General features: G+C 46.4%; 1 protein-coding gene across 6 annotated transcripts in view; it reads left to right on the top strand.

The window, feature by feature from the left end:
• The window catches only part of ARHGAP17 (Rho GTPase activating protein 17), a 40,917-nt gene that overhangs the window by 3,487 nt on the left and 12,395 nt on the right, over window positions 1-25,035 (top strand). For all 6 annotated transcript variants that reach the window (XM_014252733.2, XM_005523224.3, XM_014252729.2 and 3 more), the window contains exons 2-11: window positions 13,739-13,778; window positions 17,364-17,468; window positions 18,700-18,776; window positions 19,871-19,982; window positions 20,183-20,259; window positions 20,930-21,041; window positions 21,750-21,818; window positions 21,975-22,056; window positions 24,162-24,289; window positions 24,680-24,791. In XM_014252733.2, the coding sequence (XP_014108208.1) occupies window positions 13,739-13,778; window positions 17,364-17,468; window positions 18,700-18,776; window positions 19,871-19,982; window positions 20,183-20,259; window positions 20,930-21,041; window positions 21,750-21,818; window positions 21,975-22,056; window positions 24,162-24,289; window positions 24,680-24,791 (914 nt within the window). The remainder of the gene's footprint in view (window positions 1-13,738; window positions 13,779-17,363; window positions 17,469-18,699; window positions 18,777-19,870; window positions 19,983-20,182; window positions 20,260-20,929; window positions 21,042-21,749; window positions 21,819-21,974; window positions 22,057-24,161; window positions 24,290-24,679; window positions 24,792-25,035) is intronic.

Raw genomic sequence — 25,035 nt, 5'->3', positions numbered from 1 at the left:
AGGTTCTTCTTCATCTTTTAGGGGCAATCCCTGAGTGCCATTCTGATTAAAAATTATTCCAGACAACTGCTGGGGAGGTTTGGGTCTGGTGAAGTCACCCAAGATCAGACAGGTGGATTTTCTTACTGCTTTTGCTGGGAGAGATACTCGATCTGCCCTCAGGCTCTTGCAGTAATTTAAACCAGGGACAGGCAGCTCTGACTAATTAGAAATCTGGAAGAGCCCACAAAGTGCCTCAGAAGGCTCTGGTTTTATGCAAGAGGCTGACTTACTGTAGCTTCTGTGCTCGTTTCCCACTGCTCAAATACAACTCCTTGTGTACAAATAGTTTTTTCCAGGCCCTGTACTCATGGCTTTGCTGTGACTCACCAGGAGTTTTTGAACACAGCTTTTAATAGCTCCCGTCCTGCATAAAAGTTACTGTGCTGAACTATATTTAGTGTTTCTTCAAGCCACTTGGCAATGTGAGAGTCTTGAGTTGGAACGTAATTATTACATTAAGCAAGTTATGTTAAAATGCCTGTTATCGAACTATTGTACGAGGAGGAGCTGCCTACATTTGTCTGTACGTGGAAAACCTGCTGGAAAGCAATAATTTCTAGTAATAATTCATGGAAAATGTGGATGGTCCAAATTATTCCTTTTCTTTTTCTTGCTAAAGCATTATGCATTGGTTCTTGTCTTTCCCAGAGTTGTTCTGTGTATTATTACTTAAGGAAGGTTTTTCTGCTCCTTCGTATTGTGTTGATAGTACTTTGAAACTTGCTTTTTCAAGTGTCCAGGGTGGTAAAACAAGAGTGCATCCACCTCTCTCAATACTTCCATCAATATAACATTAACCCTACAGTGCCATTTAATATAAAAAAAATTTTCTTATTTAATGTTTTGCTGGTTTTGGGGCAGGGGGAGGAAATTGAGTATGACCCCAGTACTTGAAAATTTCTGGCTCACCAAACATCCTTTAATAGAAGTTAAATCTGCTGAGCGTTATTTACTTGCATTGCTTGTTGTGTTTGGCAGAGATGTTTGAAGAAGTGGTAAACAGCATTGCAATATTTCATATTTACAGGGAGTTTGCAGGTTGCCATTTGTCTCCATTGGAGTGCTCATGAAAAGAAAAATCTCATTTCAGTGTTTATAATCGTTATCTTAAGCATTTCCTGTTTATCTCCAAATGAAGTTCCAGGTCTCTAATTAGGAAATTGCATTAGATGTTTCTGCGTGGCAGCTGAATGCAATGACGGGTTTAAATGAGTCTGAGTGTGTTTAATGAGGGGGATGCTGGGCAGGGTTTGGGGCTGCAGGTGGGAGCAAAGTGTGGGGGATAGCAGCTGTTAAATAAATAAATTAAATAACCATTACTGGGGGGACTGGGGCTGTTGGACAGGGAGCACAGCAGGAGCTGCCTGGCTGCAGAATATTCCTTACCTGGCTGCTGCCAGGGCACTGGGGGCTCTGCACAGGCACAGAACCCAGCAAAGTGGAGTTTCCATGCGGGGTGGGAGCAAGGAAAGAGCTCGGTTACCCTGGCAGCGCTGCTCAGCCCCAGCAGGGCCAGCAAAGTCTCGGTGTTGGAGCCTTTATCTGCTTCCTGCACCCTTTGGGGACCTCTGACACAATGTAATGGCTTGTGCAGCTTGGGAGTTGGATTTTTCTACCAGGACAAACTACTAATTATAGAAAAGCAGGCAGCTATTATGTGTTGAGTTTGGGGCTGCTGCTTGTGGCGGGCCTTGGCACTGGTGGGGGGTTTGGGTCTTTATTGTCACAGACATAAATCACAGATTATAGCAATAATTCCAGAAATGGATGTTTTAAATTGGATCCAAGCTGTGGTCTAGATTGACTTTTGTGAGCATGTCTGTTAATGCCAGTGATTAATGTCCCCTTAAAAGGTGATTGCTGAAGCCGAAAGAAAAATCACCTGAATTTACTGAAGGTGAGAACTTTGTAGCAAGTTTCTGTCACTGTTCTGTCTCAGTGGGGAGCTTGGTGAGGCTGAACTGCTGCTCTGGTGAGCTGGAACCCCTGGTGGGACCAGAGGTACTGGCTGTGAACAGGAAAGAAAACAATTTATTCTGGCCTAGTTTTGGTGTTTCCTTTAGGTTTTGTAAAGGCAGTGAGTTTATCAGGATCTTGTAATTCCTCATGGGCCAAGATGATCTCATGTTTAAAGTCCAGGTCATTAAGAATCCTGAAGATTAGACACTTAAGAAATTACGTCGTGTTTTTAAGGAACCTCTTCCTTGTGCCCTTACAAGGGCAGCACCAGGTTTGAAATCAGTGAGTAAATAGTTGCTCAGCCCTCAGTTTAGAAGCCTCATCGCTTGTGATCTGCTTCCAGACCACATGAAACCTGGGAATGCCTTTCCTGGGCTGCCCAGGTGACGTGGGCAGCGTGTGATGCTCAGGGAGGTATGGGTGGCATTTCCCACCTGTGTGCCCCAAGCCAGGGGTGCCTTCTGCGTGGTGCCATCTGACAGCACCAGGGATGACAGCCCTGGGACCCGGTGTCCCAGCCAGGCTGCCCTTTGGCACTGGGAACCATTCCCTCCTGGCCTGTCGCTCCAGGGCTCTGTGAACAGCCTCTCCCCATCTTGTCAGCTCTTTCACGTGCTGGAAGGCCACAATTAAATACCCCAAGCTTCTCTTTCCCAGAGAAAGCTAAACAACAAACTAAATTTTGTTGACTTGAATAATAAATGTTGTGAATTCCAGTAGGAACCAGCTAAAGCCTGTCGGTGAAAAGAAAAAAGTAACTACATAACTTTGTGTCTGCCTTGTGTGTCAGGTGCTGAGTGGGCAGTGGGTAAAATACTTGACATTTTTGTTGCAGAAAAAGAAATGAAAAAATTCCAAGCTGGGGGATTTAGGTAATATTAATTGCCTTCTTGCATGTGTGTCCTCTTCTCCTTTGGCTCTGTTCAAGCTGCTGCTTGATGAAACAGATGAGATGATAAAATATTCACAATCCAGACAGACACCGTAGGATCCGCTCTGGCTGGATCAGCTCGGGCTCTCTGTTCTGCCGGGGGTCAGGAGTGTGTGAGGATAAAGGGAGCCTCTGTCTCGAGAAAGCCTGCTCTTACAGTGCCTTCAAACGAAGGAGAAAGTGTCCTCTTTCTGTGCAGGTGCCTCTCAGGTGCTTTCAGGAGGGTTTGAGGTGCAGGGCAGCACCAAAGCTGGCACACCGTGCTCGTGGCACGTAACCGGAGCCTGAGTCACCATTCCCGGCTGGAACTGGGAGAAGCACTCGGGGAGGCAGAGGGAGCTGGAGGAGTGGGAAGGGATGTTATTGTCCATAGGGGTTAGGTGCACCCAGGTTTTGGTGTCTGGCATAACAGCAGGATAGGAAGGTAAAAGTACACCTGAATCCGCTCTGGTGGCAGCTGAAGGCACAGGAGGTGCCTTTTTTCCTCCCAATATTTATTCATATAAAAAAAAATAATCCCCATCACGGATGATTCCTTAATTCTGACTTGATCTGACGGGGGTTCTTCAGAATGAATAATTTTAATATCAGGTTATACCCAGAGACAAAATCTTGAAATAGTCATGATTTGGTCTGCTAAAATAGCCAGAAATGATGTAACAGTCTGTTTCAGCCTGATGCTGTAATGGGATACACTTGGAATTGATGAAAGCAAATGTATTTCTTAGATAGTTGCATGGTATTTTTAGGTTATGAGAATGGATCTGTGACCAGAGCTGCTTGTTAGAGGTCGTTGTATCAGCAATGATGAAATGCCAAATGACAGCATCTTTTAGGAAGGGGTTAAATAAAAAGTGTCTTTACGTGTTAGAAACGTTTTCTAACATTCTGCACAGTCTCTAGAAAGAAAGGAATTGTAACTTAAATGAAGTAGCTCCAATTTTTGGCATTTAGGAGACCCTCCAGCCTATGGTGTCTTTTCTAAGGCAGCACTTGGCCACGGCACAGCTCTGAGCTACAACTCTGGGAGTTTGATTAAACACCAATCAAACTGGGTAAGGAAGTCTGATTTCAGTAACTCAGAGCCAAGTGCCTTCACAGCAGTTGGTGGTGACAAACCAAGTGATACCCAGTGATTTGAACAGGTTACTGTACTAGATTCCTCATTTTTCAGGCTGTTTGACTGTCGTAGGTACCAGTCTTGAAGGCTAAACTCGATCCTTGGTCTCTTCCAACCCAAACCCTTCCAAGATTCTGTGGTTTTGATTAAAATTTATTCCTTAGGAACCAAATAGCCTTAGAGCCTTGGAGTGTGAAGTTGCTGTTCCATGGCTGATCCACAGGACAGTCGGGATACTTGTGCAAGGTCTCCTTGGCGAGTTCCTTCTCACCAGGAAACAGCTCCTCAAAGCTGGGCCAGCTGGGTGAGGTCACAGCGCTCCTCTCGCTGAGGTGGAGCCTTTTTTTCCTGGACAGGGATTGTTGTCTGGTGGAGTTAATTGCACTGCAGAGTGACAGGGACATCCTGGAGTGAGTGCAGAGGGGTGAATCAAAGGGCCAGCGGGGTGCACACGCCGAGGTGCAGAATGGCCAAATGGCCTTTGGCTCAGAAGGATCGATGGAGGAGGAGTTTTTCCTTCTGTCCTGCAAATTGTTCCGTGCTCCACATTGCCGCACTGAAATATTTGTGTGTGTAACCTCACTGGCTTCTCAGGATCCCAGTGATGCTTCCAGAGTGAAATTTAAAATTAATTAAAGGGTAAGTGGTAGCTTGTACAGCTGAATATGGTACAGACCAGGTAGGTCACTGGTGAGAGCTGTTAATGCTGTTGAACGCACAGATAACACATCCTCCATGTTTAAAGCTAAGAAAGGTACTTTAGTCAGTGTCAGGAAAATGCCTTTCAAAGGTGGGCCGGTGTTTAGGAGATAAATTGTCCTGCAGGCAGTTTGAAAAGTCACGGCTGAGATATGGCTGTGGAAATTACAGCAGCTATTCCAATGTGGACTCTTCACATATAAGTATCAAGAAATTGTTAGGAAACATTGATCCCCAAATTAAAAATTTTATTTTGTGTAGGAAATGAAGCTGCTAAAAAACAGATATTCTCAGAGAAATCAATGTGTGAGCTGAGCTTACAGCTTCCGTTTGGGTTGAGCATTCAGCTGCTCTGCCCTGCTGCAGAGCGATTTCACACGCAGATTAGGTGTTCTGAGCTGCTGGTTTTTGTAGGAACAGAGCAGCAAGCCAAAGTAATCCTGCTTTTGTAACAGCAGGTCCAGGCGTGTGTTGAAGTGCAGGATCATAAACCTCCATTAGTGCGAGGCTCCCGATTCCTTCTCAGCAAGGCAGGGATTGAGTTCACTTTGTTTTGTGCTGGGGCAGCCTCGTGGCAGGGTGGGAATGGCCCAGCTCTGTGTGCTCTGTGTGTGCTGTGTCCAGGCAACGGGAAAACAGGAGCCGTGTCCAGCCGGGATCCCGGGGATGCCTCCTCCTGCTGAAACATAATCAAGGGCTCAGCCATTAATTGTTAATCACGGCCGCGCTCAGGAAATCAGCGCAAAGGCTCCGTTGTGAAATCGTGTGCACGGGGAATAATCCCTGGTTTGTGCCCAGCTGATTTTATATAACTTCAGACCTCCAAATTCCCTTACAGCCTTTTTACTGTTATTTCAAAGCTTCCAGCTCCTTTTTGCAGCCTGACTTTCTATTCCTGCTTCATTGTTCTGCCTTTTCTGCATTTCCTTGTTTTGCTTCTTGTGTTGATTCGGTTTGGTTCCTTCTCCAAGGCTTTCTCTTGCCAGTTTTTGTGAATCCCCAAACTTAAAATAGATCATGGTGGGCAATACATTAAAAAAGAGCAGTGTTACCTTTGGTGAAATAATAATTTCTGGACTGGAGTTTTTTGACACTTACCCAAAACTGAATCCCTGGGTGCCCTGTGCCAAGCTCTCACCCCCTTCACAGAGAAGAATTTATAATATCTAATCTAAACCTCCTTGCTGTCAGTGTGAAGCTGTTCCCCCTTGTCTTGTCAGAGTTGAAAAAAAGCAACCAAATACGCCAAAGACGCCCAGGGCTTTTTCAGCAGTTCAGTGAATTTTGTTCATTCCTGTAATGCATTTTTTTCCTATTCAGACATGTCTGTCCTGTAAAAAGCTTGTCTGTGGAACAGGCGGTGCTGCTTCTTGGAGTCCTTTCCAGCAATTGACAATGCAAGACTTCTGGGAAATCATGGAGCTTAAAAATGTCTTGAGTTGGTGGCAATCCACCTGTCTCATGGCTAGAGTGGAAATCAGGATTTGTCTGGAAGTTCAGGAGATGTTGGAGGGTGTTTTGATAGCTTTTTAAATTCCCTTTTCACGTGTGGAGGAGTTCTCGTGTCAGCAGGTGCTTCAGCAAGGGGACCACACTCACTTAACTGAGAGAGCTGCCAGGGCCACGGGAATGGGGAATCCCTGAGCCCTGCTGCTGTCCCTTCCCTCTGCTCCCAGCCCTCCCAGCTCACACCTCTGGGCTCTGCCTGGAAAATCCTGGGAAATCTCCCGGCCGGCGCTCGGAGCTGCTGCCAGTGGGGATGGGATGCTCCTGCTGGAGATGAGCAGGACACAGCCAGGTCTGGCAGCAGCTCTGCCGCCTGATGTCACCTGTGGGAATGAAATGTCAGCCCCAGGCTGCGCTTTCACCATCAGCTGAAGCTGATCTTAAGTAGCTGCTGTTGCTGAAAGGGACAGATTTCCCTGTCCCTGTCCTGTGCTGGTGGCCAAGGAGAGGCCCAAGGCTGCTGGGAGCCGGTTCCTGTTGCTGGATCCGATCGTGGTGTTGGTGGTGGTGCTGGAAGGAGCCACACCTGACACTTGGGATGGAGCGGTGTTCCAGGCAGGGCCCCTGGAAGGAGAGAGGCTGTGGGAGGAGTGAGGGGCAGCTTTGGGGTGGGGTGACTGGAGCTGGCACAGCCTGGAGCCCAGGTGAGCCCTGGAGAGCCCAGGTGAGCCCTGGAGAGCCCAGGTGTGCCCAGGTGAGCCCTGGAGAGCCCAGGTGAGCCCTGGAGAGCCCAGGTGAGCAGCGTTGCTGGCCCAAGGTGCTGCAGGATCACTCCTGGTGCCAGGTTAAATTTCACCTGGAGCTGCTGCTGTGGCCCAAAGCACAGCAGTCCCTGTGCTGGCACCATCTACTGTTGTGTTGGAAATTACACCTGACATTCAGGAATAACAATTCAGGAATTATTTAGGTTGCTTTCTGCTGGACTGTGTCTTATAGCAGAGTTGTACCCAGCTACTTTTACAGAAATGATTCTGCATAAATAAGAGGTTGTTGCTTGCTTGGGAGGGAGAGACCTTGTGTGAGAATAAACTTCTAAATGTAAATAAATACCTAGCAGTTAAATATTAAAAGCAGTTACCAAGACATGGTGTAGATGGTGTCTTTTTTTTTTAATAAATTATGGTAATAAACTGACATGTTTGGAAAGCTCAAGGTCTGTAGTAAAGCATAAGAAATGTAGATTGTGGTACTTAAGGGAGAAGAAGTAAATAATAAGAAATACATCATCTTTTGATAAGCTGCACCAGAAACTTTAAAAAGTTTGTCTCTGGTTCTTTGGGGTTTTTTGGTCACTAATTTATGACAGCTTGTCATTCTTATTTTGGGGAACAAAACATGAGACCACTACAGGATTTCACCTTGCCTGGATTTTAGCAGTTAGAATGTTAATCCCCTGCAGCAGCACTTCACCTTTCCTTCAGAAGCTATTAATAGTTTCACCAATCAAAATGCACTTTTTAAAGGAAGTCACATTGTTATTTGCCTGACAGAGATTTGGGGTTTTTCAAAGTCAAAAAGAATATGGGGGAGGGCTTTAATAGCTGTGACTTTGTCCCAGGTATGAAATGGGAGGTCAGCAGTCACCACTTGATTTTCTGGGATAGCAGGTGATTGGAACTGTATTACTGAACTGTAAATTTGTGTTTGTACCCAGAAGTTTACAAGCTGTTGGACTCATCAGGTGCTCACTGAAACATCTCTTCCTTCCCTCTGTAAATGGGCTTCTACTTTTAGACTGCAATTGTATTTTTGCCTGTAGAAAGTTCATTTGAAATTCCTCTCAGACCTGCAGTGCTGTGGCTCAGAGGGATCTGCCCAGTTTTGTTAGACTGAAGCCAAAAGTGCTTTTGTTGAACCACACTGTATTTGGTGGAATTCTCAAGATGTGATATTCAAACCACTCAGCGTGTGTTTTACAAGGAGGAACTCTGCAGGGCCGTGCTGCAGTGCCTGTTCCTCTGAAAGTGGCCTGAAAATAGGATTTGGCTTGAGCTGAGGTTGTTCTCCGGAGCTAAATTTACTGCCTCGCTCTGGAGACCAGCCTTGGATCCATCTCACCAATGCAGGAATTTCAATCCCCTCCTGTGAGGAGTGTTCTGGGTTTCCCTGCTCTGCACAGGAGCACTCTGCTCTCTTTCCAGGGTGATTATTTCCCTGCAGCCTGCCCTGCCTCTCATTAAAGCAGCTCCAGCTCCCACCTCCAGGGCTGAGGTGGAAGAGATCAAAGCTGAGCTTGGAGAGTCAGTGACCGAGCACAGTTTGATGGGGGAACTCAGTGGAGATAATGAAGAAGGAAGGCAAAGCAGCAGAAACCTTTCTTTATTCACTCACTGAAGCCTGAATTGTAGTTGTGCAGCTCTGAGGTGTTTGGATCACTGAAATGTTTTGGAGGTGATGCACCATTTTTAAAGCAATTCTAAAGGACTGGAAGCACTGGAGTTTCAGCTGGTGGGTGAGTTCCAAAACAGCAGCCTTTGGTGGGATTTCTGTGCCACTGAAACATCTGTGGTCACCAGATTTACAATTAAATCAATTCTAATACATGTGAAAAAGCTTACATTTTTAATTTGGGTGAAAAATGAGGATAGGAGGCAAACTAAGAGTCATGCTGATGGCTGGTTGTGTGTGGTGTTCCCAAAATACTAATACTGAAAGTGAGTGCTGACTAGCACCTGACAGTGTTCTCTGAGTTATTTTTGAACATTTGAAACCCACTTCAGAATATTGATGCGTACCTTGAGTCATGCTGCTTTCCTTTCAAAAATCAGCCTAAGGTCAAACAGGCAGGAGTGAGTTGGTGGTCCTGAAACACCTTGGAGTTGGATTTTCTGTGGAGTTTGTCTTGGTGAGTGTTTGAAAAACAAACCTTTTTGAAGGGAAATTGTCATCTAATTCTGGATTCCTTGTTTTGGAGAGAGCTGCTGATTCCTTCATTTTTCCTGGCAGCAAGTGCTGCCTATTGTATGTGGAAAGCAGGCAGGATGTGCTGCCAGCCCAGCAAGGTGCTCGCTGTTACCTCAGCAGCCAGCTGAGCTGGTTACTCCTGGTAACAAACACAGCCTTTGTTTGGGGAGAAACCAGCCAGCAGGGAAGGCTGGCTTTAGTTCTGTCTCCAGTTTGGGTGGATGGCTCCTTGCTTCCACTGAAACCTTTCCAGGCTTGTGGACTGGTCCCTGCCCTCCCGTGGCATCACCTCTGCCAGGGCCACCGCCCAGCGGGGTGAGTCAGGCCTTTGTGGTGACATTTCAACTGAGTCACTTCTTCTGCTGGCAATGGCCAAGCTTTTATGGCTCATGTGTCAGGTCTGCTCGCCTTCCTTCCTCGTCAGCATTTCAGGAGTGTGCATTTCATAGAATCATGGAATGGTTGGGTTGGAAGGGGACTTAAAGCCCATCCAGTCCAGCCCCAACACCTCCCACTGTCCCAGGCTGCTCCAAACTCTGTCCAGCCCAGCCTTGGGCACTGCCAGGGATCCAGGGGCTGTGCCAGGGCCTGCCCACCCTCCCAGCCAGGAATTCATTCCCTGTATCCCATCTCTCCCTGCCCTCTGGCTGTGGGAAGCCATTCTCCCTTGGCCTGTCTCTGCAGGCCCCTGTAAAAAGTCTCTTGCAGTGGTTCTGTAGCTTTGACCTGCCTTGGAGATCAGCCCTGCTTCAGTGCTGATGCCCCAGTGATGGGCAGGACCAGGGGGCCCTCAGATACTGTTTAAGTGAAGCATTATTGATTTTAAATCCCCAGTGGCAGGTTTAATAGACCCTCTTCATTTTACACAAGAAAATGTAAATTCTTTCCTGATGGAAGATAACACTTTTATCTCAGGAATTCCCAGCTGCTGTTTCGAGATGCACAGAGAAGACTTCAGGCCTGGGAGTGTGAAGAAGCTGCAGAATGACCAAGCAAAGGGATCAGTTTTTAACCTGTGGGGTGGGAGCTGTTCTGCCCACCCTGCCTGGGCTGAGGCAGGCTTTGAGCCCTGGGGTCAGAAAGAAGGGAAAAGGGAATTAAAAGGAATTATACCATAAAACACTCTGACAGGAGTTCAATTAGGGGCACATGGAATACATTTTAAAAATGTCACAGCAAGCCAAAGTATTGTGATTAACATGTCTGGAATAAAATAATACAGTCTTTCCCTGTAAAGCCAATTGGCTTTTTGCTTGGAGTGAGTTAAGGCCATGCCACCCTAAGCAGGAAATGGCACCAGCATTTCTGTTCCATATCCTGTTTCATGCTAAGTACTGTATTTGGTGTCTTGAAAAGAAAATTTGCTTGAAGAAACAACAGTTTTGTTAAAGATGACAGATCCTCAGTGTCCTGGGATCGTGGAGAGCAAGGCTGGCTCTGCTCAGGGTTTTGGCTGAAGCTGCTGGCTGTGCTCAGAGCCTGCCCTGCCCTTTGCTGCCTGTTCCACCCTGGAGCTGTGTCAGGGAGGCTGTTTGTCCAAAGGGTGAGCTGGGGGAGCTGATTTGGCTGAGGAGCAGCTGTTTCTGTCAAATTCTTCCACTTACTCTCTCCCAGCTGCACCAGGGGTGGTATCCTGCTGGAGAGGGACCGTGCAGGCATGGGGAGTTCTGAGTGGGCAGGACACTGTGCTGTGTGAAAGTTCTGATTTCAGAGAATTCAGTAGTTTTATCCCCTTTTGTGATTAAGAGGATTATTACAGTCATAACAAATGATTATTCAGTTGTGTTTTTACAATCAGTCTTTTAAAATGCACTGCTGACTTAAGACCTCAGTACCAGTTGATTCATGTCAAAGTTCTTGTGGTGTAGCAGAGAAGCTTCAGTTCTCAGAAACTCCTTTCCCTGGGAGCAGCTCCGTTCTGCTGCAGTGGAGCACTGCCAGCCTGGCAGATATTTTGGATTTGGGCAGCCCCAGTGCTGTTGCTGTGGTAGGTGGGGTGCCAGCCCTGCATGCCCAGCATTCCTGGGCTGCTGCTGCTGTGTCCCATGTGCCAGCAGCACCCCTGGGACACGCCTGTGTCCAGAGAGGAGGCTCCTGTTCCAGGGTGCTGCCCCCCGAGGCACAGGGAGCCCGGGAGGGGCTCCCCAGGGCTGCCTTCCCCGTTAGGAATGGCTTGGAGAGACCTCATCTTGCAGCCCAGATTGAACTGCTTGGACTGAATGGAAATTCAGGGAATGGAAACAGCCCTGGCTGCTGCAGCTTGGCCTTCAGAGCCTCGGGCTGGGCTGGGCTGGGGGAAGAAAGAAGCCCCAGTGCAGGGTCTCCAGCCTGGTGGGCAGTGAGGAAGCCCTTGGGAGCACTCTGCAGCTTCCAGTTCTTGACTCCAGAAGGATTTCTTCATTGCTTCAATTCAATAAGGTGCAAAATAAACACTAACAAAGGCTGAGGACAGAAGTTTAGCAGTGAAAATCTCTTCTTTTTGAGAAGTTTGCTGCTTCCCTGGTTAGCTGGTAGAAGGAATTAGCATCCCTCGAAGCTGCGGTGGGATGGAAACTTCAAACTGGTCATACCTGTAGTTCCAAGAGAGACAGAGGTTAATTCCAAGGGAGACAGAGGTTAATTCTGAAGGAGCCAGGTCCCTTTGATGGTTTGCTGCTTTCCCCTGTGCAGAGAGGGGATGGGCTGTGCTGCTATCACAAGGTTGTGTTTTCTCTTTCATGGTTGTGATTACTGAAAAACAACATTATTTAGTGGCTCTTTCTTGGCTTCCTTATTAAAGGTGGAATGTGGGCCTGCAGGAAGGGTGAGGTCTTCCCTCAGTGCACTTCCGAACCTGACATCATCAGCAGGGGCTGTTGTGACTGTGCCACGCTCCTGCTGCCAGCCAGGGCTGGGGACAGATCCCACCGTGGAGATCTGCATTGGCCAGTGCACATTTAGCTCCTGGAGGAACCAGTTCAGTGTACAAACAGAGCTTAAGAAAAATGAGCAAAATAATTTTGCATTTGGTATAATTATCCATAGTATGTGGGTAACCACACTTACACTGGGAAGGAGCTTCTGCAAGCACAGTACTGGGCCATCATTGCTTTTCACTCCAGTGGAGAGAATATCCTAGGAAAAAGGAAGGGAAGGATAGATCAAACTTTGTATTACTCTAAAGTTGTATGGAAGCTCTATTCTATTATTTGAAGGGGTTTGAATTAAAGTTGTGGCTGCAGCAGAGTAGGTTTTACAGGGATAAAAAAAAATAAATATATATCTACATATAAATAATAAGTATAAATAATTGCTCTTTAACAGGATGTAACTTCCAGCAGACAAAATATTTCTGTTTGGGTGGGAGAAAAGTTTATCAATCTTGTCTGTGTTTTCCTCGTCAAATAAATATTCCAGTGCTGTCAGAGTATTTCAGCTGCTGTTGTCAGAGTCTGGCTGAGATTTTGAGCTTTTACCTTATTCTGGCATTTAATAATTAACACCTTATGGTTCACAACTAGTTCAAGCAGATAATGTGCTGTAAAATTGAAGTCAAATAAATGCTTTAAAAACAGCGACCCAAACCTGAAGGAATCTTGTCCTTGGAGGCTTTTGGCACGTTCAGCTGCTGAGGCCTGAGCAGGAACACGAGCTTTCCGTGCGTGCCCAGGTTTGCAGAGGGTTATTTGACAGATTGCAGGATCTGATAAAGTCTGGAGTAGCTGAGGGACTCTGGCAGCAGCAGGGGAAACTCTCTGAACAGGAAAAGTGTCCTGGAGTCCCTCCAAGTACTCCTTGGTGTAGGTGTGTAGTAACAGTGAGCAGCAGAGAGGGAGAGATCAGGGTGAATTTATCTTTATTTTATAGGCCTGGCAAAGGGAGAATCAATCAGTGTTAGAGCCAAAGAGCCAACAACAAATAAACCTGTGTCAACATTAAACAATTTAAAGTTTGTGTAAGCTGGGATGGCAGAAGGTGTGGAAACGTGTGTGTAAAGACAGGAGTGTGTCTGTAGCTTTTGTCTGGCGCTGTGGAAGCAGCCAGGGGTTCTCCGTTGAAAGCAGACTTTCCTGGGAATACCAGGATTAATTTCTGATGGGCTTTTCAAGTACCAGACCCTCTGTTCTACAATTATGGAGCTCAGCAAGATGAGGTGATGGGAGGTTTGTGGTGGTGGGGTTGAGGGAAGCTGCAGGCTGCCATTCCCACTGCTTCTGAGGGATAAAACTCTGCAGTGCTCCCTTACAAAGAGGTGAGGGCGGCTCTCCTGCCCTTCTCGTGGTTTTATATTCCTTTATATTCAGGTGCACTGGTTCCAGATTGCTTTGGGTTTTTCCATGTGCAGTTGGAAATGGCATTTAGAGCTTGGTGCAGTGGATTTGTGCTGCAGGCTGGGCATTCCAGGGATGTCAGGGTTCCCCAAACTCCCTGTGCTGGGGGCCAGGGCTGCCTGTGACGTGGTGAACACGGTGGTGTTTGCAGCAGTGGCAGTAATGGGATTATAACCTGGAACTGAGCAGGTTTTGTTGGAATTGTGGAGGCAATCTGTGACCCTGAACATGTCGGTTGTCTGACAATGATCTTTTTTCCTCCCATAGGGCTGAGAGAACAGAGGTACTCAGTGAAGACCTGTTGCAGGTATTGTAACATGCTTCATATGTCTTATTTTTTTAATGTTGTGATGTGTGAGCCTGCTGAGGTTTGTGGAGTACCTAATGTGGGGAAAAATACTGCATGTGTCAGGGATGGAACCCTGGGTGTCTTTGACTTTTCAGCACATGAAAAAACAGGGGTACATTTTGAGTAGGAAAACTCAGTTACTTCTGTTTCTGAGTCCAAGCACGTGGCTTGGTGGAGGAGGAACAATTCTTGCTCTTAATGAGATGAACATGTCTGATAAGCCCATGAACCATTGGTGCTGATGACTTGCCAGTCTGTCTGAGGAGGATGAAGAAACGCTGGCTGGTTTCTGTCCTCACTGCTTTCACCTGAACAGATCAGCTGGGCCTTAAGAGAAGTGGCACAAAAATCATTCCAACTGCTCACTAATAAAAGTCTGTTAGTGCTTTAAGTGAGTGTACAAATGCTTCTTGTTTAGCTGTGATATTTGTTCTCAGATCTGTCATGCTGACATCGATTTGTTTGCAGACTTGTCATCTTTGTGCAGATTTATCATCTCATCAAACACGACTTTGACGGTGGAGTTTAAACTGCAACTGTCACATTAACAAGGGTGACTGATTCCATGGAGCAAATCTGCCTGCAGACTTGTCCTACATAGTTGTCTTCCTCTGGTTTTTTATGAAGGGTTTCTAAAAAGAACACAGATTAGTGAGGGAAGTCAGGCTGGCTGTTGCTGGGACCTGGAGTGTGGTGGTTATTTCTGATTAATCACAAAGCATCTCAGCCTGCTGGAGGTCAGGGCCTGGAGATGGATCAGAGGAGTCAAGCAATGATGGAAGTGCTTCTGGTTCAGAGCTCTCCAGCTGCTCAGGTTCAGGTGGCAGCTGTGGGAGTGTGACAGCCTTCAAACATCAATTCAGCACAAATACGTGGAATTACAGAATCCCAGAATGGTTGGGTTGGAAAGGACCTTGAAGCCCATCCAGTGCCACCCCTGCCATGGCAGGGACATCTCCCACTGTCCCAGGCTGCCCCAGCCCTGTCCAGCCTGGCCTTGGGCACTGCCAGGGATGCAGGGACAGCCCCAGCTGCTCTGGGCACCCTGTGCCAGTGTAATGGTGACCTGGAACATTTCACCCCATTTTCAGGGAGTTACTTTATTTAAACTAGAATTACCTTCCCAGTTTGACAGTTCTGTCCTTAATTTCTGAGGAGATGTGGAGCTCAGTGACACAGAGGATGTTAAACACCTTGGTAGCCTGTGAGGGCCCATCTGGTTTCTTGTTTAGCTGCAGAATAGTAACAAGAAGTGAAAGCCAAAAGCTCTGCTGCTTGTTGCCAAAAAAATTTTGCAAGCAAGGCTTTCCCAGGCCCTGAGCAGCCTGGCTACACCCAAGTGGAAGAATTTACTCACTTGTTTGTTTGCTCTTGGGGGCTTGTGCAGGGGCAAGAGGCTCTTATCTAACCCAAGAGTTTGGAAACTGGTGCTGCTCACTTGACAAACATGGTTCACAGTTGGGTTTTTTCATATTCAGCTCAAGCTTTGCACAGGATTGTCAACAGGTTTTTTTTGTTCTGTTTTCTGAAGGGTTGTGCTCCGTTTCAAGTGTCTGTTCAATGTGTTTCATCTGAAGACAAAGGCTATAATTCAGTACTGAAAAGGCCTTTACAATAGTCCTGCTTTCTGGCAGAGCTCTGTGGCAGAAAATGAAGCAATTGTGTGATGTTCTGTACTCTGGGGATGCCCTGAGGGGACAGACAGCGTGGCGTGTGGGTCACCTTGTCACTTCAGAGGTGGCTGGAAGGAGATTAATGTCCTTTGTGGTTTCCTTGCCATCTTTGCACTAGAAAGCAGATCAGAGAGGAGAGGGATGACTGTGAAGTTCCGGGGTCGTGTTCCTCCTGTCAGTGACGTGCCCTTGGTCTGCAGTTCAGGGGTCTGAAGGAGGCTGTTGGGAGTGTGTGTGCTCCAGAGCCTTCCCGAGGAAGCCGAGCCACCATCCAGGGCTGCCCAGGGCTTTGGGACCTGCCAGGGTCTGACAGGTGCCTCAGCTCCAGGATGTCACCGTGTCCCAGGCCTGGGAAAACCCCTGCTCTGTCTTGGAAGTTTGAACTACCTGACCTTGCAAAAATTATTTTCTTTTTTGTAACAAGAGGATGGCTTAGAATGTGGTGGTGGTGTTTCCTCCCTGGCACAGGGTGCCCAGAGCAGCTGGGGCTGTCCCTGGATCCCTGGCAGTGCCCAAGGCCAGGCTGGACAGGGCTGGGAGCAGCCTGGGACAGTGGAAGGTGTCCCTGCCATGGCAGGGCTGGCACTGGATGGGCCAAACCATTCCAGAATTTCATTTTGAAGATAACACAAGAGAAATGAATACTCTTAGCTGCAACAATAGATCACAAACAATACCCACTTGTTCACTGATCTCCATATGGACTTTTTCCACCTGGACTTAACTTTGAATTTGTTGCTCCATGCTCTCTAGATAAAAAGCAGAGCCTTGTGTCTCAGAGCAATCTCTGGGCAGTTTCTCTGCAGTTTATTCTACCCTAGCAGATTTTTACTGAGCTTTTTGAGCACTTCAGCTTGGGTTTGTTTTGCCCTCTTGAAAATATAATAAGAGTGATTTTAGAGCTGTATCAAAAACTGGAATCTGTTCAGATTATTTCTACAGATGAAATCTACTTTTTTTTTCCCTTGCTTTTTAAATAGAATCCATTCCAAAGGGCCTCCTGTTATTCTTGGTGAGTCATCAAAATGCAGATAAACAGCATTCTTTGGGTGCTGTGCACAGAGAGCTCAGTGGCATGAGCAGTTCTGTCCCACTGCTCATCACTTTGTTTGTTTTTGGTGTTCTTTGAAATAAAATAGTCCAAATTCCTTGCTTAAAATCCTTTAAAAAACAGTTTATCATGTATATATTTGTCCTATTCACAGGCTGTGTATTAAGCCATGTTTGAATTAGATGCTGATAAACAGAACTCTTGTTTGGGCTTCAACTCCTGTTTTTTTTTAGTTCCATATCCCATTTGAATCCCAGTAGTCTCTCCCTGAAAATACTGTTTTGCTCAGCATGTGGGAGCTTTGTCCTTGTGTTTAACAGCCAGGGAAGGACATGCAGGAGGAGCTCGGAGTACAGGTTTGTACAGTGGGAAGGAACTGTCAGATGTGTCTTCAGTAATGACTTTACAAGGTCACAGTGAAAATGACGAGGTTTTCCCACAGTTTTCTCCCTAAATCAGCCTCTTAGATACCTGCATGTGCCATTCATCTCAGATGGCAAGTGTCACCCTGATTCCCTTTTGCTGAGATGCCAGGCAGGGCAATGTTTTTTCCCTTTCCCACTTTCCAGTGCCATGAGCTCTGACTGAATTTCTGTACCACTGAAAAAAACAAACAATTCCAATCTCCCCCCAAGCATTTTTGCTGTCAGGCACTTCTGCTAAGCAGCTGCACTTCTTGTAAGCTGGAGAATTTGAGAAATCTGCAACCCAGAGCGACGTGTGGTACAGGGGGGAAGGTTTTTCTGCTGAGGCCAGGGAAATAACTTCTGGTTTTTGTGTTGTTTTCTCTTCCTCCCCTCTCCCCCCGGGGCCGATCAGATCGAGAGGCGCCTGGACACGGTGAGGTCCGTGTGCCACCTGGCCCAGAAGAGACTGATCGCCTGTCTGCAGGGCCAGCATGGCACAGACCCTGACAAGAGACACGTGAGTACAGCTGGGTGTGCCTGGGAGAGCTCCCACAGCAGCCCAGGGAGCCCTGCTCTGTCAGAGCAGCTCGCTGCTGGCACTGCTGGGACCCCAGTGAAAAACCCCAGTGGAACCCCAGTGGAACCCAGGTGGAACCCCGGTGGAACCCCAGTAGAACCCAGGTGGAACCCCAGTAAAACCCCAGTGAAAAACCCCAGTGGAACCCAGGTGGAACCCCAATAGAACCCCAGGTGGAGCCCCAGGTGGAGCCCCAGTGGAACCCCAGTAGAACCCCAGTAAAACCCCAGTGGAACCCCAGTAAAACCCCAGTAAAACCCCAGTGGAACCCAGGTGGAACCCCAGTGGAATCCCAGTGGAATCCCAGTGGAACCCCAGTAAAACCCCAGTGGAACCCCAGTGGAGCCCCAGTAAAACCCCAGTAAAACCCCAGTGGAACCCCAGTAAAACCCCAGTGGAACCCCAGTAAAACCCCAGTGGAACCCCAGTAAAACCCCAGTGGAACCCCAGTAAAACCCCAGTAAAACCCCAGTGGAACCCCAGTAAAACCCCAGTAAAACCCCAGTGGAACCCCAGTAAAACCCCAGTAGAACCCCAGTGAAGCCCCATCAGCACCCTGGGCACACCTCAGCAGTGCCAGGACACTTGTTGCCCCTGCAGTCTGCTGGGTGCCTGGAGCTCTGCTGACACCCAGCTAGGGGAAAATAATCTGCAGCTCTGAGCCAGCCCCTCAGATCTGGAGCTGTCCTTGGGCACTGCCACCTCCAGCTGGCTGGAAATGGTTTTCTGGACACATTTGATTTCTGCCCCTCATAGCAACACCACAGGTTGGTTTTCTTAAAGCATCAGAGCCAGAAATAATTCCCATTCACACTTTCTCCTTTTATTGAGTAACAGAGAGCAGAGACCAGGACCTCTGGGAGAGAGACGTGACGAGCCGGTTGCTTAAATCTCAGCTTAAAGCTGTTTATCTCTCCTTGGCAGTAGAGATATGCTTTGGGCCAGTCATTCCAGCTGAAACTGAGAAGAAAGTGCTTTTCAGAGTGCCTGAGAATAGGAGTCCTGGGGCTTGAAACTTTCTGTGACTTGGCATTTTCTTTGAGTCCAAGAATGAGCTGTGTTTGTGTAATAGAAACCATATGGAAGAGGAGCAAGACCTTAAGGGGATGTACTGGGGAAGCTGGAAAGAGTGAGCAGCACTAAGCTAAGCATTGTTCCTTCTGTTCCATAGAAAAAACTTCCTCTAACAGCTCTGGCTCAAAACATGCAAGAAGGATCCATCCAGCTGAGTGATGAAACTCTGCTGGGGTAAGTGTTTGCCTTTCTTTTCCTGACTTGCTGTCTGACATCTTATTGCCTGCAGGGCTCTAATTAGAGCCTGTGGGTGGACAAAGGCTGGTTTCAATCTAATAAAACTTAATATTTCTAGATTCTTTCTCTAATCCAAAGGGAGAAACAGTGAGCAAGCAGTTTTTTCTGGAATGATTTGGTGACAAGTTTTAGGCTGAATTGCATTCCAGAGGATTCTGATTCTCTGCTATCATAAAAGCTTTTAAAATGGCTTTTTTTCCTTTGGGTTAGTAGAATTATCATCTCCATTTGAAGTTTAAAATTATGTATATTCTGCAATTAAACTGCATTTTTATTTTAAACTGAATTCTACAGGTTTACATTAATGACTTCAAATAATGTCAATTAGCATTAATGGCTCCTAGTTCAAAGTAGCCCAAATTTATCTGTCCTGGCAACATGGTTATTTGCAATTTACAGGAAAGTGGCTGAAACAAATGAACCTCCATGTGCTGAGTTCCTGGAGCCAAGTGGGTTTTTTCATTGCTGGTGGGAATTCTTATGGAGACAGTGTTGAATGACCTTAGAAAATTTGAGAACATATTTCTGAGCCACTGCAGGAGATTTGAACCTGGATAAAATCTTACAGAATAGGGATTTTCCTTATAACAAACATAAAATGAAGGTCAAGTCCTGGGTTTGGATCCTGAGACTGCTGGGGATGGGATTGCTGGGAATTGGGGTGTTAAGACCTTCACATGAAAGGGGCTTAGGAGAGAATGAAATACTGCATTGAGCAATTTTTCCTGCATGTGGTGAGATGGAAGGATGGGCTTGGAAATAAATACTGATTTCTGTGCCCTCAGGGCTGGTATAATCACCTGGATGTCTAAAAGCCTCCAAAGTGTTGTCATGGCTCAGGAATTTAGAAGACAAAGGTTTAATAACACCACTTGCCTATCCCAGATTTCTCCAAGAGAGCACAGAGCAGTTGGGTTGAGGCCACAAAGGGATGCTTTGCTTTAGCACAAAGCTTTCCAGAGCTCTGCTCTGCCTTGAATCCTTCTTCAGTCTGTGGTAACTGCCATGACAATTTCCTGTAAATCCTACAGGAAAATGCTGGATACCTGTGGGGATGCAGAGAGTAAACTGGCAATGGAGCTCTCCCAGCATGAAGTACAGATTGAGAGAGAAGTTATAGACCCACTGTGCCTGCTGACAGAGGTGAGCTCAGCCTGGGGGGAGAAGCACATCTGCATTGATGCATAAACTGAGCAAAAGTGGTTTATCTCAGCGCTGGTATTAAAAAACTGCTTTAAAGGAGCCCTGTGTTACTGGTGGAAAGTGGGTGTGAAACCTACAACATGTGATTTGTTACAATGCACAATTTAAAATTCAATGTAAGCCCCTAATTCTCATTTCAGACAGAGATCCCAAATATTCAGAAGCAGAGGAAGCAGCTTGCAAAGCTAGTGCTGGACTGGGATTCTGCAAGGGGAAGGTAGGAGAGCATTTTAGTTACTGAGTGCTTTTCTGTCCATGTGAACTCCTTGTTGGCATCTCATGCTTGCTATTGAAATGCTGCTGTGAGCAGGCACTAGGTGGAAAAGGACAAACTGTGTTTAAGTTACACCAGAAGAGGACCCATGACTGCTAGATCCAAACAGAATCAAGATTTTGGGGTTCTTACATGCCCATACATATTTGGAAAAGTGTTGGAAACAGATCCAGTTTCCAGTTATACAAGTGTTTAACTTAAATAAGGAATCATTGAGGTTTTCAGCTTAGAGAGGGAGCAGGAATCTCTCTGTGTAACCACACCAAGTGCTTTTACAGCCCTGTGTGGAGCCATCTCACTGGGAGGGTCCTGGGTGGTTCATCTCACCCTTTAAAAGGTTTTACACTGCCCTGAGAATTGGTGGGGCCATTTTCAGGATATTCCACACCCATGCTACAGACTGGGGCAGGTGCAGGATTCCTGGTGATGTTTGTAGTTGCTGGTGGATTATGCCAGCATGTCATGAATGGTGTGTTTTGAACCTTTTAGTTCTGTTGGAAAACCTCAGCAACTGTGGGGTTTGTTTCCTGTTGGAAGAAATTCCCAGCTGGCCAATAAATGCAGATTTGTGTTGAATATTGATTCTCACCAAATGAAACTTTTCTTCCCCCAGATACAACCAAGCCCACAAGACTTCAGGAACAAATTTCCAAGTGCACCCTTCAAAAATAGAATCTCTAAAGGAGGAGATGGATGAAGCTGGAAATAAAGTAGAGCAGTGCAAGGTAAGGACAGGATGAGTGTCCCTTCCACACCTGCCATGGAATTGCCCAGTTGTGCAGCTGCGAATCACCTGGCTGTGACAGTGTCTGTCCTGGGGGTATTTTCATGCCAGCTGATCTCTGGATTGCTTTAGTTCAATGAGGAACTCCATCCATCCTGGGCGTTTCTAAGTTGGGAATTTGACATTATTTTCAGTTTCAGTCTGAGCCAGCTGCATCCTGGCCATGAATGTTCAGGGTGTCTGGGTGCTCCAGACCATGGAGCAGCTGTGCAGTGGGAGGGACCTGAAGGAAACTGAAGCTGGGCCATCCCAGGACCGTGCTAGCTGTCACTGAGCAGTTCACATTCATTTTCAGCAGCTCTGAGCAGTTCACATTCATTTTCACTTCTCAACAGCAAATTCTCCATTGAGTACTGAGAACTGAAACCGATTTTATTTGTAACTTGTACTTCATAACTTGTACTTGTCTTTGAGTGCTATAAATAACTGGACTGAATGGAAATATGTTTTTGACTGAAGGGGGCAACTGCTTTGTTGGATAAACCAGAATTGAGATTTTGAGATGGTTTTGCTTGAAGAACGTTGGAGCAGAGCAGGTGCATTACAGCTTCTTAGTTCAAACTTCCTGCCAGCAAAATAAACACAATAAATCTGTCTGTCTGTACGATTTGAGATAAATCTGCTGTCCTGGTTTGCATCTTTCCCAAAGGATCAGCTGGCTGCAGACATGTACAGCTTCGTGTCCAAGGAGGGGGAGTACGCCCGCTGCTTTGTCATGGTGAGTGTTGGCACTGGGGCTCTGCTTCAGCACAGCTGGGCACACACACTCAGTTCTCAGAGATGACATTTTGTGTGCTAAACCTTTAGTCTTGTCTTATGTGCTCATCAGAAGCTAATGCTCTTTTTGTTTTTAAAATGTGGCTTCTGTTCTCAGTTATTAGAAGCACAAGCAGATTACCATAGAAAAGCATTAGCAGTCATAGAAAAGGTCCTACCCGAAATTCAAGCCCATCAAGGTAAAGTAACCTGTGCTCTGGCTGATCCTTCTCCTTGCCTATGCCACCTATGCACAATATTCTCCTCCTCTATCTTGATTCTCTTGCATGCAGACTGATTTAATAAGGCCATTTTGATCTGCTTAACAATTTTACATTCCCAAGCATAATTCCATCTTTGTGTTCTCCGGAGTTCTCCAGACATGTTTAACACACTAATAAAATATTAATTAAGGCTCTCTCTGATACCCAGGAGGGTAAAGGAAGGATTTTTCTATTTGCTTAGCTCTTTGTGCCCTTTTGCTAAGTCACACCTGGCTCTTCAGGCCAATGAAAGTGTCATTGTGATTTGGTTCTTGGGTGATTACAGGTGATTATCAGGAAAACTCCATGGATTATAAGGAGCTTGATCTTCTTCCCCCCTCATTTTGTGCAATCCTCTTTCCTAGTGGGCACTGCTGGGAAATGGGAAGTTTGGGTTCTTGTGCTGATTATCAGCTGTTAAAAAGTTGAACTGTACAGCTTCATTTCTTCCCTAAGAAGAGCTGGAACTGCTGCTAAGCTTTTACTGTCAGGGGACTTTGAGGTGTCTCACTGATGATTTGGGATGAGGATGCAGCGTGTGTTTCGGAAACTACTCTCTGAAATACTGGCTGTGCTGTCTCTGAATCCTTGGAGAAATAGGTGAACAGAGTCTGAGGGCAAATACAGTCTGAGCTGAGGAAGGCTCAGGTGTCTTCAGCTGATGAAGGTTGTAAAAGATGAACCAATTCAATGCATAAATCAGTAGGAGCATTGTGGAAAATGGTGTGGGATATCTGCTCAGTGTGGGAGAGGAGGGAATGCAGAGGTGATGCTGCTGCAGCAGCAGAGCTGTGCAGAAGGTTCTTTGTGGATACGGCTGCTTGAAATTTGTTTTTGGTGCCTGGAGAGTTTGTACAGGGCAGCTGAGCAGCCAGTGCTTCAGAACAGACTCCCTAGAAGGTGGCTGAGAACCACGGTGGCTGAATGTGGGGAATTTCTCACGTTGTGTTTCTGGCTGCTGTGTAAATTAGAATCCCATTTAGGTTTGGGTTGGAAGGGACCCCAAAGCCCACCCAGTGCCAGCCCTGCTGTGGGCAGGGACACCTTCCATGATCTCCAAGCCCCATCCTGGGACACTTCCAGGGACGGGACTTTGAACAAGTGCTGAGGTTTCTTTTCCTAATGTTTGCTGTAATTTGCTAAGGTTGGGAAATGCCATGTTCATCTCACGGTGTGTTTATGAATGAGAGGGACTAAAACCTGACAAGGGAGGTGATGGATGTGGTTTTGTAAAGAAAAGGGGTGAATTAAATCCTTTGCAGAAACACTTTGCCTTCAGAGCGCTCTTTGAAGTCCTCTGAAGCTTTTGTCTTTCTTGGCCTCTTTTCCACATAAAAGAAATAACACATCTGTACTAACAATAACCTTTTACATCTGCATTTTTTCAGTTGAAATGGCAGAAATGGGTCAGAACGTAAATTGTAGGAAAGAAGAAATTCACATTCAATTTGGAGAAATTTATGCCAATTGGAGTTAAACAAGATCAAAGAATTAATTTGAAATTTGAATGTTACGGTGCTGGGCTGTCACCGTGGTGGTTCTGATGTGACACACTGGGGCTGTTAACATCCATTGTAATTTGCTGATATAAGGAATTAAATTTAAGGAATAAACTTTTTATTAACAGCTCAGTTTTTGTTCACCTTAAATAGAGTTAAAACAAAAATCAGCCCAGGTCATGCAGTCCAAACAAAATTTTCCTCACAGATTCTTGCAGACTGGAGCTAAATCAGTGTTACTGGAATGTGCAGCCTTGTGCTGGCACTTGTTGAGGTTTGTCATTTGTAATTCCAGTTGTACACAGAATTTGTATGTGATACTCCATTCAGAAAGATGCAGAAGTATTTTTTTCTTGACCACCAGCAGCCTCATTTTCTCTTTGCTCCTGATCCAAGGGACTTTACCAATCAAGGGCTGTAAAACTCCTGCTGTAGTCTGAACGTTTCTGTGCTGTACTAGAGGCTTTCTTCTTTTCTTGCCTGGGCTATAATTCAAGGGTTTGGTAGATATCCTGCTCAGTGTTTTGATACTCTCCAACTTAGACAAATGGACTGAAAAACCAGCTTTTGGAACTCCCCTGGAAGAGCATCTGAAGCGCAGCGGGCGGGAAATCGCAGTTCCTATCGAAGCCTGTGTCATGATGCTCCTGGAAACGGGGATGAGAGAGGAGGTGGGTGATTCCACATCACAGGCCAGGAAGCGGGGGAAGAGGGCCCAGCCAAGCTCATGAACTGGTGTCTGTTTGTTAACATGTTGCTTAACTAATTTCTTCATTAAATAGTTGGTAAATGTTTCGCAACAGAAGAACCTCGGCACTGTGTGAAGTGTCTTGGAGGTGGATGCACTTCCAGTGAAAATTGGAATGGGCCAAGGGCGTGGAAGAGCTGAGCCAGGGGCAGGGGACGGTGACAGGACACGTGAAGGGCCAGCTGGGTTATAACTGTCAGGGGAAGGCACCAGAGCTGGAATGTTCTGAAGGAGGCTGTTGTAAATCTGGTGCTGCTCCATGCTTGTGCCAGTGTGTGGTTACCAATCAACCCATTTTATTTCTGCCATGCAGGGCTTGTTCAGAATTGCTGCTGGAGCCTCCAAGTTAAAAAAGCTGAAAGCTGCCCTGGACTGTTCCACTTCCCAGCTTGATGAGTTTTACTCAGATCCCCACGCTGTTGCAGGTATTGGGAGTGTTGTGAGTCCAAACCAGGTGTAAATGGATATGACACAGCTTTGTGCTGTTCAGGTGTTGATCTCCACAGTTAAACTGGGAGAAGTGACAATCAGTTGGAAGTTCAGTGCATAGTTTGACACAGGTAAGTGCAGTGTGCTGATCACACCTGATGTATTTGTGATAATGGTGTGGAAAATTCAGGTGATCATAATGACCCAACTGTCACATGTCTCATGACAAGAGTGTTAACA

The sequence above is a fragment of the Pseudopodoces humilis genome, chromosome 18 (assembly GCF_049639895.1).
Source record: "Pseudopodoces humilis isolate 2021_Gansu_Grassland_sample_001 chromosome 18, ASM4963989v1, whole genome shotgun sequence".
In the NCBI taxonomy this organism is placed as follows: domain Eukaryota; kingdom Metazoa; phylum Chordata; class Aves; order Passeriformes; family Paridae; genus Pseudopodoces; species Pseudopodoces humilis.
This window is presented reverse-complemented; position numbering and strand designations above follow the sequence as displayed.